Source organism: Scyliorhinus canicula, chromosome 10, assembly GCF_902713615.1.
Source record: "Scyliorhinus canicula chromosome 10, sScyCan1.1, whole genome shotgun sequence".
Classification (NCBI taxonomy): Eukaryota; Metazoa; Chordata; class Chondrichthyes; order Carcharhiniformes; family Scyliorhinidae; genus Scyliorhinus; species Scyliorhinus canicula.
Genome location: NC_052155.1, coordinates 89,032,740 through 89,047,911, shown reverse-complemented (window position 1 = coordinate 89,047,911; position 15,172 = coordinate 89,032,740). Strand labels below are relative to the sequence as shown.

General features: G+C 49.9%; 1 protein-coding gene across 7 annotated transcripts in view; it reads right to left on the bottom strand.

Annotated features, from left to right (window-relative positions):
- sntg1 (syntrophin, gamma 1) overlaps positions 1-15,172 on the bottom strand; it is a 649,505-nt gene that overhangs the window by 11,264 nt on the left and 623,069 nt on the right. For 5 of the 7 annotated variants that reach the window (XR_005462061.1, XM_038809322.1, XM_038809321.1 and 2 more), the window contains one exon: positions 10,478-10,570. The exons of 1 other annotated variant lie outside the window; for it this stretch is intronic. Coding sequence is in view for 4 of the 6 variants with exons in the window: in XM_038809322.1 (XP_038665250.1) it covers positions 10,478-10,570 (93 nt within the window). In the remaining 2 variants the exon portion in view is untranslated. Of the gene's footprint in view, positions 1-10,477; positions 10,571-13,570; positions 13,702-15,172 lie in introns of all 7 variants that reach the window. One more of the 7 variants, XR_005462062.1, reaches the window with a different exon arrangement.

Here is a 15,172-nt window from a genome sequence, read left to right as displayed (position 1 = left end):
ATACATTCGATGACCTAGATAAGCCACCTCATTTGCTTGAATGGTGCATTTCTCTCTTTTTAATCGCACTTCAGCATTCCGGAATCTTTTAAAACTTTCCTCCAGGTTGGATAAATGCTCCTCCTCTGTGGATCCCATTATTAACACATTGTCTAAGTAAATGACTACTTTGGGTAAATCTTGCAGCCGACTCTCCATGGTATGTTGAAAAATAGCTCAAGCCGACTAGACCTCAGATGGTAAGCATGTATACCGATACAGCTCCTTGTGCTAATTAATGGTAATACATTTGCTGGAAGCATCATCCTGTTCCAGTTGCTGTTATGCATAACTCATGAGTAACTTGGTGTATGTTAGGCCCCAGCCAACTTTGTATACAGCTCCTTTATGTTGGGAATGGGTTACCTGTCTAATTTCGCCACCTGGTTTTCTGTCAACTTCTAGTCTCCACAGACGTGAACCACCTTGTCAGGTTTGACAACAGGTAAAATGGGTACTGCCCACTCTGAAAATTGTATGGGTTTGATGATGCCCAAATCCTTTAATGGCCTCAGCTCGGTCACCACTTTTTCATGCAGTGAGTAAGGCACAAGTCTCGCCCTATTGAACCTTGGTGTAGCTTCAGGATCAACATGAATCTTGGCTTTTACCACTCTGATTTACCCAATTCCTCCTGGAATATGTTTTTGTATTTCTTTAGGATTTCACACAGGCTTCCTACATCTATATTAAAAATTTCCAACCAGTTTAACTTGATCTCTTGGATCCAATCACACCCCGTCCAACTAGATCCCTGGCCTGAAATTATGATTAAGGGTAGCTGGGCAAATTGCTGCCTGTAAGTCACAGGGGTCACTGTTGTCCTCTGATCTTGATAGTCTCACCCCTATGTGTGGCCAGCCTGACTGCAGTGTTCAGAGATTGACCCCCTACCTGGATGTATTGGTAAATGTGTTCTCCAACAACCATGGTAGAGGCTCAAGCGTCTGCCTCCATCTTGATTGGGGCTATTTTACCCACCTTTATATTATTCCATTTAAAGATGTTTGGTCTGTGTTCTGAATTACCTTCCATGCTGTGCGTTGGAACTGGATTGCTGACCCTGCTTTCACTGGGCAGGCCGCTTATTCCTGCATTTGTGCCTTACGTGCCATTTTCTACCACTGGCAAAACACACAAATTCTTTAAATTGGCACTTCCCCTGGAAGTGAGTCCCTTCCATCTAAAGCACTCCACTATTCCTGGGCTGTTAACTGAATCTTTTCTGTCTCTGTATTCTCTTGCTTCCTGCATTTCTTTGCTCATTACGCCTCATGCCCTCAATCTTGGCACCGCGGCTGCTGGTAGCTTCTTTGCAGACCTAGTGGACTTCATCACCCTGCATGCTATGAAGTTTTAGAACGCCTTTTTCTATGCTTTCCATGGCTAGAACAATATCCAGTGCCTTCTTCAGAGTTATCTTGCATTCTGCCAATAGTTTCTTCTGCATCATAGTATTATTCACCCACACACTAGATGGTCTCTTAACTTGTCATTAAGGGCAGGTGCATATTCACAGTGCTCTGTTATTTGCCTTAATCTGGCCACAAAGACTGCTATGGGGTGCGATTCTCCGACCCCACCCCATGCCAGTTTTTCACACGACGCCGGTCCGACGTGCTCCCGCAATTCTCCCAAACGGCCAAATCGCTTCCGTCGTTTTCCGCGCGGCAAAACCCGGAAAATCGCCCGAGGCACCCAAAATGGCGAATCTCCAGAACTCCCGCTATTCTCCGGCCCGAATGGGCTGAAGTCCCTACGGCGTGACCCTAGTTCACGCCGTCGCCGTCCACACCTGCTTTTTATAGTCGCCAGCCAGTCGTGCTGGCTGACGAGCAGTGAGGAGGTGAGCGGACCGTCCCGGAGTCTTCGTAAACTGGGGAAGGCATCCCCGAGAATGCAGTGGATGGGGGGGGGGGGGGGGGGGGAGAAGAGGGAGTAGTGGGGGGGGGGGGAGAGGGAGCAAGTAGTGGGAGGGGGGAGAGGGGGTAGTGGGGGGGGGAGAGGGAGTGAGTGGTGGGAGGGGGGAGAGGGAGTAGTGGGGGGAGAGGGAGTAGTGGGAGGGGAGTTGGAGAGGAGCGAGTAGTGGGAAGGGGAGAGGGAGTAGTGGGAGGGGGAGAGGGAGTAGTGGGGGGAGAGGGAGTTGTGGGAGGGGAGTTGGAGAGGAGCGAGTAGTGGGAGGGGGAGAGGGAGTAGTGGGAGGGGGAGTGGGAGAGGGAGTAGTGGGGGGGAGAGGGAGTAGTGGGAGGAGAAGGGGGAGAGGGAGTAGTGGGAGGGGGAGGGGAGAGGGAGTGAGTGGTGGGAGGGGGGAGAGGGAGTAGTGGGAGGGGGTAGAGGGAGCAAGTAGTGGGAGGGGGAGAGGGAGTAGTGGGAGGGGGTAGAGGGAGCAAGTAGTGGGAGGGGGGAGAGGGAGTAGTGGGGGGAGAGGGAGTAGTGGGAGGGGGTATAGGGAGCGAGTAGTGGGAGGGGGAGAGGGAGTAGTGGGAGGGGGTATAGGGAGCGAGTAGTGGGAGGGGGAGAGGAGTAGTGGGAGGGGGAGAGGGAGTAGTGGGAGGGGGTATAGGGAGCGAGTAGTGGGAGGGGGAGAGGGAGTAGTGGGGGGGTGGGAGAGAGGGACTGAGTAGTCGGGGGGGGGAGGGAGTGAGTGAAGTGGGTCGTCCACCCCCGGATGCAACATCTCAGCCGCCCTGCCATGGCAGGAGGGTGACGAGGACACGGCCGCTGGTTGCCCTGTGGCTGATGGGCACAGCCCACTGACGCACCGGTGTGGAGGAGGTAGTTAACTGACTGTTGGACGCAGAAAGTGACCAGGGATTAGGCTGCCCGCGTGTCAGCAGCGCGACCAGGCCACCAGGACACACAGGTATCCCGTGGCAGGCGGCTGACGAGGTGTCGAATAACCTTCGTCTAACATGTCGTTTCTCTGCCCCCCACCACCCTTCTGTCAGTGACCATAATGTATTCGAACCGAACTGCGATGTTGACCGCATTGGTTGGGGCCGCTGCACTGCAGTTGGACATCCAGCAGCGTCCACAGCGACATCCCACAGTGGATGCAGGGGCAGCTGCAGCAGCAGAGGAAATGGTCGCCGTACAGGCTGCAGGCACTCATGGCCGGTATCACCAGGGGGATGGCAAGGGGAACATTGACCCCAAAACGCTGAGGACGGCACAGGATGCGGGTACTGATGTCGAGCAGCATGGGGGGGGGGGGGATAGAAGGAGGAGGAGACATTGATGGTGGAGCCAGGGCGCCAGAGGCGACAATCGAATCCAAGGGTGTTCCGTGACAGGATCTCTTTCGAGGCACTGGCGGACATCACCTGCAGGAGGAGACTCCGAGTTCAGCAGGGAGACGGTTGATGTACCATCAACTGAACACGAGACGAGTTGCTGTACAAAAGTATGGCTTTAATAAGCTAGATGTTAGCCTTGCGGTCGACTACAGTAAATGGTCGACCGCCGGGCGTACTGGGTATTTATACCCCGCCATGGAGGCGGGGTTAACTCAGCCTCTCGACCAATCGGGGAGCCGTCACATGATTGGTCTCAACCAATCGGTCGAGAGGCACATAACCGACCAGAGCCAATGGTAAGCCGGTGTTCTGCACCAATGGCAGGCAGCTATATTAATCATACCACCACATTCACCCCTTGCCCTTGGCTTCCCACTGGCCCAGACATTTAACAATAGTACATACTGTCCATACACGGTCCATGGTGATGTTGAAAGTTAAATAGACTCGATCAGCCTTTTCGTTGCCCGTGATGTCCTGGCAGACCGCCGCATTGGAGTTGGTGATGCTGGTTCAGCCGATGGTGGTGGTTCCGCTGATGCCCTGGAGTCCGGGAGCAATGGTCCTTGAACTGTCTCCATCACCTGGGCTGGTGGTGGAGACGCCATGGATGGGGGAGGGGTGGCCTGGGTGGGGCGTTGGGGAATAAAGAACAGGGGAGGGGTCTGTGGTGAAGGGGGGGAGGGCCGCACGCCGGCGGGTGCCAGGTCCCGGAGGGAGACCGTGTCCTGCCGACCGTCGGGTACGCCACATACGCATACTGCGGGTTAGCGTGGAGTAACTGGACATGTTCCACCAACGGGTCGGACTTGTGCACCCGCACATGCTTCCGGAGCAAGATGGGTCCGGGGGCGGCCAGCCTCGTCGGGAGAGGGGATCCGGAGGATGACTTCCTGGGGAAAACAAGACGACGTTCATGAGGTGTCTGATTTGTTGTGGTACAGAGGAGTGAGCAGATAGAATGTAGGGCATCGGGGATAACCTCTTGCCATCGGCAAATAGGGAGATCTCTAGACCGGAGGGCCAGTAGTATGGTCTTCCAGATGGTGCCATGTTCCCGCTCGACCTGTCCGTTACCCCGAGGGTTATAGCTGGTCGCCCTGCTAGAGGCAATGCCCCTGTTGAGCAGGAATTGACGCAGCTCGTCGCTCATAAATGAGGACTCCCGATTGCTATGTATGTATGCGGGATAGAGGAACAGGGAGAAGATGGAGAGGAGGGCCTTAATGACGGTCAATGTGGTCATGTCGGGGCAGGGAATAGTGAAGGGGAAGCGGGAGTATTCGTCGATTACCGTCAGGAAGTAAACGTTGCGGTTGCTAGAGGGAAGTCAATGCTGAGACGTTCGAAGGGGCGGGATGCTTTGATCAGATGCGCACGCTCGGGGCAGTAGAAGTGCGGTTTGCACTCTGCGCAGGTGTGGCAGTCACGGGTTACTGTCCTGACTTCCTCGATGGAGAAAGGCAGGTTACGGGCCTTTTTGAAATGGTAGAAACGGGTCACCCCTGGATGGCAGAGGTCCGCGTGGAGGGAGCGGATGCGGTCTATCTGCGCACTGGCGCAGGTACCACGGGACAGGGCGTCAGGAGGCTCATTGAGTTTCCCAGGACGATACAAGATCTCATAGTTGTACATGGACAACTCGATCCGCCACCGTAAGATCTGGTCATTCTTAATCTTGCCCCTCTGTGCATTATCGAACATGAAGGCCACTGACCGTTGGTCTGTGAGGAGGGTAAACTTCCTGCCGGCCAAATAGTGCCTCCAATGTCGCACAGCTTCGACTATGGCCTGGGCTTCCTTTTCCACTGAGGAGTGGCGGAGTTCGGAAGCCTGGAGGGTTCTGGAGAAGAAGGCCACGGGTCTGCCCGCTTGGTTCAGGGTGGCCGACAGAGCTACTTCTGATGCATCGCTCTCGACCTGGAAGGGGAGGGACTCGTCGATGGCATGCATCGTGGCCTTTGCGATGTCCGCTTTGGTGCGGCTAAAGGCCTGGCAGGCCTACGACGACGGCGGGAAGGTCGTAGATTGAATGAGGGGCCGGGCACTTGTCGGCGTAATTGGGAACCCATTGGGCGTAGTAAGCGAAGAAACCCAGGCAGCGTTTGAGAGATTTGAGGGTATTGGTGAGAGGGAGTTCCATCAGGGGGCGCATGCGTTCAGGGTCGGGGCCTATCACTCTGTTACGCACTACGTAGCCGAGGATGGCTAGACGGTCGGTGCTAAACACGCACTTATCCTTATTGTAAGTGAGGTTAAGGAGTTTTGCGGTTTGGAGAAATTTTCGGAGGTTGGTGTCACGGTCCTGCTGGTCGTGGCCGCAGATGGTGACATTATCGAGATACGGGAAGGTAGCCCGTAATCCGTACTTGTTGACCATTCGGTCCATCTCCCGTTGGAAAACCGAGACCCCATTTGTGACACCGAATGGAACCCTGAGGAAGTGGTAGAGGCGCCCATCAGCCTCGAACGTGGTGTACCTGCGGTCACTCGCGCGGATGGGGAGCTGGTGATAGGCGGACTTGAGGTCCACAGTGGAGAAGACTTTGTATTTCGCGATCTCGTTTACCATGGCGGAAATACGGGGGAAAGGATACGCGTCCAGTTGCGTAAACCGGTTGATGGTCTGGCTATAGTCGATGACCATCCGGTTTTTCTCCCCAGTCTGGACCACCAGCACTTGGGCTCGCCAGGGACTGTTGCTGGCCTCGATGACCCCTTCCTTCAGCAACCTCTGGACCTTGGACCTGATGAAGGTCCGGTCCTGGGCGCTGTACCGTCTGCTCCGGGTCGCGACGGGTTTGCAATCGGGGGTGAGATTAGCAAACAAGGAGGGGGGGTCCACTTTGAGGGACGCGAGGTTGCAGACAGTGAGGGGGGTATAGGGCCGCCGAATTGGAAGGTCAAGCTCTGCAGGTTGCACTGGAAGTCCAGTCCTAGGAGTGCCAGTGTGCAAAGGTCAGGGAGGACAAGGAGTTTATAATTTTTAAAAACCTTCCCTTGGACCGTGAGGTCCGTGATGCAGCAGCCGGTGATGCGGACGGAGTGCGAACCTGTGGCTAACCCGATTTTGTGTTTTACAGGATGGACAGGGAGCGCGCAGCGTCTTACCGTGGCAGGGTGAACAAAGCTTTCCGTGCTCCCAGAGTCCAGCAGGCAGCCCGTCTCGTGGCCGTTGAGGTGGATCAGCGTCGTTGTTTTGGCGAGCGTGCGTGGCCGTGACTGGTCGAGTTGAATGGCCGCGAGCCGTGGAGAAGATCCATCGTCGTAGTCGTCAGCGGCCGAGTAGGTGCTGGCAGGACCTTGTGTGCCAGTCCAGGATAGTGGTGCCCAGGATCCGCACGTGGAGTCGTGCCCCAAGATGGCGGTGCCCAGGACCCGCACGTGGAGTTGGGGCCCCAAGATGGCGGCGCCCAGGACCCGCACGTGGAGTCGGGGCCCCAAGATGGCGGCGCCCAGGACCCCCGCACGTGGCATCCGGGGCCCAAGATGGCGGCGCCCGCGGGGCCCTCGTGGTTGCTGAGGGCAGGGTTAGCTGAGAGCGGGGGCAGAGAGGTGCGCAGGCCGGGCGCAGGGGCCCGGGGGCAGAGATTGGCGAGGTGCGCGGGAAGGGCCCGGAAAGGCCCGGAGGGTGGGCTGTACCGCTCAGCGACCGATTTGGCCTGGCAGACGGTCGAAAAATGGCCTTTACAATGAGGCCCATGCAGCAACCAGGGGTGTGGCGGAGCGCTGCTTTGGTCTGCTGAAAATGAGATTCAGGTGCCTGGACCGCTCCGTAGGGGCCCTGCAGTACCAGCCCGACAGGGTCGCTCGCATTGTTGTGGTCTGCTGTGCGCTGCACAACATCACGATGCAGAGGGGAGATGCCCTGGTGGAGGAGTCGGAGGGAGAAGCCACTGGGAGTGGTGCCAACACGGAGGAGGAGGAGGAGGAGGTGGAGGAGGAGGAGGAGGTGGATGAGGAGGTTGGTGGTGCGTCGGGCGCACCACACACACATGACCCGGGTGCTGGTAATGTCCAGGAGGCTGCACGACGGCACCGGCGAGGACAGCGGGCACGCGACACGTTGGTGGCTGCAAGATTCACGTGTCACGTGCGACGGCATTGCTGAACACTACCACTACCACCTGCATCGCCAGTCGTGCAGACGGACAGCACACAACTCCCACCACCCCCCCCGTGTACCCTCGCTCCGTGTACAGCCCTCCGTGGCTCCGACATTTCCCTCCCTACTTTCCGTGGGTGGATCGCGCCCTCTTACAACATGGAGCGGCGTCATTCGGGCGTCGCGCGCTGACAATGCGCTTTCGACGTCACGCCTCCCATGTTCCTCGCCGCCCCGATGCTAGCCCATTCCCGGGGCCAGAATCGCGATCGTGGCCGTTTCGCGCTGTCATTGAACTCGACCGAGTTCACGACGGATTTCCCGATGCAGCACGACATCAGAGAATCGCGCCCATGATTTCTCCAGGGCTCTTGTAGTCAAATTGAATTTATACCTTTGCATAATTATCAAGAGCTTTGGATGGTAATACTGTTTCACATGATCTATTAACTCTGTGAAAGTCTTAGTATCGGGGGCATCTAGAGGTGTCAGACTCCTGATTAAGTTCTAAGTTTGAGTTCCACAGGCTGTGAGTAGTACGATTTTTCTCTTCTCCTCCCCCGCCATTTTGTTTGCCTGGAAAAAGTACTGCAGAATTTCAACATAGTGAGCCCAATCTTCGAAGTTAAGATCATACAGCTCTATTTGCCATAAAGAAACATTTTGGTGACTGACTAGCTGCAGACTGGCTTGTCTTGAACACAAATCTGTTTCCTCTTTTACGCGATGATTTAAATGCACTTCTGATTATGCTCGTCTCCAATGTAATATCTGAGTGATAGGCGACCATCAGGTTTCAACAACAACAAACTATTAGAATATGTAGAACTATATACAGACTGCTTGCGACATGAACTGCACCTCCAATTTAAAATCAAATAAATTATCTAATTATTCATTCATGTTTTGTAATGGAACTTTGCCATTTGAAAATTGGCTGGTACGTAACAACAATGAATGCAGTTCCAAAAGTAAGTTTTTGGCTTTAAAGCTATTTGGGATTCTCTGAGGATGTGAAACTGAAAGAATGGAAGTTCTTTCTCTTTTCCTAACAATATACTGGACACAGGACCACTGGATATGGTTCTTATTAAACACCTGAGAGAGGCTTATAAATTGTTGTTTGTGGGTTGTCAGATGAACTTTGTTGTTAACTAGCCTATCTAAATTAATTAATCCTTGTTGGGATTGTATCTCTCATTGGTTCTCAGCTCTCACAATTATGAGAAGCAAATAAAGATTACATCGGACTTGTACTTTCAACTGCTATAGCAGTGGGCCACTGTGCAAGAGACGCATTACATAGAACTAAGCTTGTAACATAATAGCCCACTGCTTCTGACTTCAAAGTTCACACAGAAGAATGGTCACGTGAGTGAAACGCTGCACTGATACATTCAAAACTGGACTGAACGCCTAAGTACATATGCCAAGATTTCTCTGGAAGTCCTCCAATCTGGTGAAAAATACACAAAGCGCTAAAAACAGCCACAGAGGCGAAGTCCTGCAGTTGCTTGCCAAGCTACTGGGTCACTCTGGATCTTCCGGCATCTGTCAGAAAGAGACAGAGGCAAAAGGATTGACAGTGATATGGACATAAGGAGATAAGGGCCAAATTATAATTCCAGTGGAAGATGGAGGTGCAATATCAAAGTAGTTGCAATGAGCAAAGCCCCAACATTGTTTGGAGCTCTGTTGGTCAGGATTAAGGGCAAGAAGAGAATGATTTATTATCACAGGAGAAATAAGTTGGATGTTCCCACCTTACCCGTTCCCTCAATAAAAATTCACTGCTGAGAACATATTAACGACCACATTAGGTTAACCAAGTTAAGTGAAGGCATGAATACTCCTACAAATGCACGTTGGAAGTGTGACAATTCTGTTCCATCCATATCCAGACCGTTTTTAATGAAGAATGAATGAGTTAGTAGTTAAGCACCAGAAAACGTTATCACTCACAGCCACATCACCCTCTCTGACTGTGCCACTGAGCCATATCACAGTTCGTTAGCAAAAAATAAGAGATCACTGCCCTGTCAACCAGTGTGCCACCTCTGAGGTCTTTGGTTACTGCTGGAGACCTTTTGAACTCTTGATTACACTGGTCAGTAACAGCTTGCCTGAAATATTGTCGGCCTAATTTCAGGATGCCTGCTATGCCTCTGGGTGGCCTTGGGCAAGTTTTCTTCAGGATTCACATTCTGAGTAGCCCGAGTGTAGGGAAAGGGTGTTTAGGCATGTAGACCCTCTCTAGTCTTGTTTGAATCAGTACACTAGTCCTGCATCTCCTACAGAGGCTGGCCGATTTACATTGCCAAGATAGTCTCAGAAAATGCCAGAGCCGCATAAAGGGAATAGGGATCTGTACAATGGATCTCTGGCCAATTTCCCTCTTCTTTGTGCTTGGGGAATGCCAATTCCCGAGATGAAAGAAAGAGGGAAACCAATCCTGTGAGTCGATTGTCTAGCATCAGTGATATCGGAGTTTAATTAGCACGATGGATGAAGCTCTCTACACCCAGTGAGTAAGCTGAACAGGTTCACAATCAACAAGTTATATGAAAAGGAACTGATTGGTTTATGTTCAGATTCGAAAATGAAATATGAATGGATCTGAATCATCAATAATTCAAAAATGTTCAGGCAGTTTTGTTATTAACATTGATCAATTTATCATATTATCTGACATGGCATTGAATTTCAAATTACTTTACAAACGTTAATTAAATATATAAAGAAAATGACTACCTACCATGAAAGAGGTCAAACAAGAAATACACTTAAAATACAGACTGATTATGGTTTGTCACTACAGGGCATTAATTCAAATTTAGTTACCCATGTGGTGGAAAGTATATGAATGTGGAATTTTCGGTGAGGAATTTAATTAAAGTATACTTTGCTTCAACTTATTTGGCAGCTTTGTGATAAAGCTTTACAAATCAATTGGCACTTGTGTGCTTAAATATTGAGCAGAATGTTATTCATGTTAATTAAAGTTAATGAAAAGGCAACCTTCAATTTATTATCTTACCTTTGATGCAGCATCAAAGCATACTAATCCCATGTTGAAGTCTATTGTTAGTCCCATGAGGTGACTCTCCAGCACACATGCATAGGTCTTACACTGAAACAGTAGGAAACACAATATTGCAGGTACAATACAGCTTTTGGTCACAGAGAGATTGTACTGAAACACATCATAGAAACATCTCCTGGTGATCAACTCTCCTATAGAACACAGGCAGTTTCATAAAGAATTGATGCCACCTTGCCACTTACTATTTGAATGGTGAGAAGATAAAATGGAGGTCATGTGTTGCAGAAATTAAATTAATCCATTCAGAAAGATCCTAAAGTTTCTACACTCCTCTACAAGATTGGTGGAGTAGTGGATAATGTGGAGGGTTGTTGTAGGTTGCAAAGATACATTGATAGATCATAGATCATAGAATTTACAGTGCAGAAGGAGGCCATTCGGCCCATCGAGTCTGCACCGGCTCCTGGAAAGAGCACCCTACCCAAGGTTAACACCTCCACCCTATCCCCATAACCCAGTAACCCCACACAACACTAAGGGCAATTTTGGACACAAGGGCAATTTATCATGTCCAATCCACCTAACTTGCACATCTTTGGACTGTGGGAGGAAACCGGAGCACCCGGAGGAAACCCACGTACACACGGGGAGGATGTGCAGACTCCACACAGACAGTGACCCAAGCCGGAATCGAACCTGGGACCCTGGAGCTGTGAAGCGATTGTGCTATCCACTGGGCTGAAAAGTGGCAGCTGGAGTTTAACACTGATAAGTGTGAGGTGATTTATTTTGGTTGGACAAATTTGAATGTGAATTACAGTGTTAACGGCAGGGTTCTGAAGAATGTGGAGGAGCAGAGAGTTCTCGGAGTTCATGTCCATAAATCTCTGAAAGTTGCCATTCAAGTGGATAGAGCCGTGAAGAAAGCCTATAGTTATTAACAGGGGGATTCAGTTTAAGAGCAGTGATGTTATGCTACAACTGTACAAGACCTTGGTTAGACCACATTTAGAGTATTGTGTGCAGTTCTGGTCACCTCATTATAGGAAGGATGTGGAAGCATTGGAAAGGGTGCAAAGGAGATTTACCAGGATGCTGCCTGGATTGGAGGTTAGGTCTTATGAGGAAAGGTTGAGGGAGGTAGGGCTTTTTTTATTGGAGTGAAGGAGGATGAGAGGTGACTTAATTGAAGTGTATAAGATGATGAGAGGGATAGATAGAGTGGACGTTCAGCGACTTTTTCCTCGGCTGGATGTAGCCTTTACAAGGGGGCATAACTACAAGGTTCATGGTGGAAGACATAGGAGGGATGTCAGAGGTAGGTTCTTTACTCAGAGAGTGGTTGGGGCGTGGAACGCACTCCCAGCTATGGTAGGAACTTTAGGAACTTTCAAGCGGTTATTGGATAGGCATATGGAGTGCACTAGAATGATTGGGAGTAGGTTGATTTGATCTTAGTTTCAGACTAGTTCGGCACAACATCGTGGGCCTAAGGGCCTGTACTGTGCTGTACAGTTCTATGTACACTGCAGCATCCAGCTGTTTATTAAATGGTTCCAGTGTGTTCACTTCCATTGCTCTATTTGTAAGTCTATTCTAAAGATTAGTCACTCCTTGTGTGAATTGCCTGACCTGAATCCTAAATTTTCTTTTTTTGAGTTTGTACCTTTGTCTCATAGAATTTACAATGCAGAAGGAGACCATCCGGCCCATCGAGTCAGCACCGGCTCTTCGAAAGAGCACCCTACCCAAGGTCAACACCTCCACCCTATCCCCATAACCCAATAACCCCACCCAACACTAAGGGCAATTTTGGACACTAAGGGCAATTTATCAAGGCCAATCCACCTAACCTGCACATCTTTGGACTGTGGGAGGAAACCGGAGCACCCGGAGGAAACCCACGCACACACGGTGAGGATGTGCAGACTCCGCACAGATAGTGACCCAAGCTGGAATCGAACCAGGGACCCTGGAGCTGTGAAGCAATTGTGCTATCCACAATGCTATCGTGCTGCCCTTCTTGTACCTCTCCTTGTACAAATCTTGTAATTTATAGTAATACATAATATATAAAGTAATTCCCCTAACCACCATAAGATCATATCTTCAAATTTCTGATATATCTAGCTAGAATACGACTGGATTAGAGTAGACGTGAAAGCAATACAGTGAAAAAACTCTGACAATCACTTAGGGAATACTAATTGAATGTTTTTTCAGTCATTATAAATCTGTACATTAACTTGCCATATCTTAGCAATGTTTTATAAGGTGCCTTCAAGGGATAATTGGTGGCTGCAGTTTATAATCACTCACTAGCTCAGAGCCCAGATTTTCTTTGCGTCATTCCCCGATGTTGCAATCCTACCACCAGCATGGCAGAGTCTGCCAATGCTATTTTCATTGTGTGGTGGCAGAAGAGGGCTGGATTTCAGGCAAAAGTCTCAGGAAGCAGGCCGGTGTGGAGAAGGCCAGGTTAAAAGGTCCACCTTACTTCTCTAGGACATCAGTCCAGTTTGGTACATGATTGTGAGGTTTCCTAACCCTCATTGCCTTTATTCCCTCATCTCCATGCCCCTCACTCCTCCATGCCTTTCACATACCATCATGCCATTTCGCCACACTCCATAAATCCTCAACCACCTTCCATGCCCACTCACCCAGCATTCAATATGTGCAGAACTCCTGATCCCTATAATAACATTGGGAAGTCTTTGAGATGTTTATGAAGCTATCAAAATAAACAAAACCATTCAAAAAAGTTTCAAAAGAATATACTTTATGTTCGCATAAAACTGCGAATAAACAGCCACTGACAAATCACATCAAAAGACGTAGGGCAGGATTTCCCTCCCCCTCTATGGCATATCCTGCAGCAGCAGAAGTCAGCTCACCAATGGCTAGCAGCTGGATCTTCTGGTTCAGACATTGTCAAAAGAGTTTCCCCATTAAATGCACCCCTTGCTGCTGCGCCACCTGTGGCGGAGGTGCACCATTGGCCGGACCGTAAGATCCTGCCAGTGTGAACAACCAGAAAATCCCACACATAATTTCATTAAGTGACAATAAATAAACTCATAGTACCCTCGACAGTTGTATCAATGATCCATTCCAAGCTAGATGCATCAGGGGCTTGGAGCCCAGTCAAGCATTCATTATGAGATTCCATTGCACAGTTGTAGTAACAAAACCTCCAGAGTGGAATACATTAAAACCTTTAAAATCATTGAAAATCTGATCAAGCTTAAAAGCAGGGGAACAATGTCTGAGATGTCAATCAATATAAAGATCACATTACAGGAGTCCACTGACAGAGTCAAATCTAAATATCACTATTGTTAGTGGATAATGTACTCAGAATGCATCTCAACAATTCAATTTTTACCATACGAGTCAGCATAATGGCTATTGCCTTTTAAGAACAAAGTCTCATCATCAATCAATGCACTAAAAACATGCAAACTTATCAGATAATTACAAATAGAGCAGTGGGGCAGTACAGTAGCACAATGGTCAGCATGGTAGAACAGTGGTTAGCACAGTTGCTTCACAGCTCCAGGGTCCCAGGTTTGATTCCCAACTTGGGTCACTGTCTGTGCGGAGTTTGCACATTCTCCCCGTGTCTGCGTGGGGTTTTTACGGGTGCTCCAGTTTCCTCCCACAGTCTAAGGATGTGCAGGTTAGGTGAATTAACCATGCTAAATTGCACTTAAGTGTCCAAAATAAAAGGTTAAGTGGGGTTACTGGGATAGGGTGGAGACGTGGGCTCGAGTAGGGTGTTCTTTCCAAGGGACTCGCTGGACCAAATGGCCTCCTTCTGCATTTAAATTCTATGTTATTATGATGTGAAGTTGGCAACACCTTTGACAAATGGCTTCTGACTTCAGACTAGAAATGAGGGCTTTCCGAGGGTTCACACCTCTTCTGAGCTGCTGTGAAACTTGTCACCTTCAGAAGCTGGCCTGGCCCCATCAAAAATACAAAGCAGGGGAGGAGGGAGGGCGTTGCAGATATGAAATACTCACACCAGAAATGGAGCTGGTAAGGGGTAAGGTCAGACGAGTACCATGCGGTCTCACTACCCACACCCTTAACAACTCTGTAACAGGCAAGACTTCGGGCCAAATGTTGGAAAGAGGTATTAAAATGAACCGTGAGTTTCTTTTTTCTCATTTTTGGCCAGTGCATACACTATGGGCTGAATGGACTCTTTCTGCTCCATAAACCTTCTATGATTCTTTGCTTCTCGGCTCCTGCTTTTAGACATTCAAGTACTGCTGCCTGCTCAGCTGGAGCTGCCCAAGGCTGAGAGAGAGCAACAGCACAAATGAAGAGGCCCTGTCATTTGATTTGACACTCGCAGCCAGCAGTTCAGCTAATGGCACTGGTAACTTGGAGATGAGTATAGGGTTGGGATTAGCATGTGGTGAGGTATGTGTACATGAGTAGGCTACAACCTGGATAGGGCAAGAGGATGGTTCATTTGCCAGCTCACCGCAAAGCCAGATTCCAGGTGTATTCTGCTGCAGAGAACTCAGATGAGGACTGCAATGGCGTTCATGCACGGCAGTTTTGATGGGCGTGCACATCCAGATACTGGATACATTGACTGACCTGCCAGCCAGATTCCTGCCCCTGTCAGAGTATGGAGAAGACTGGATCAAAGTCTGCAGAGGGGATAGCACA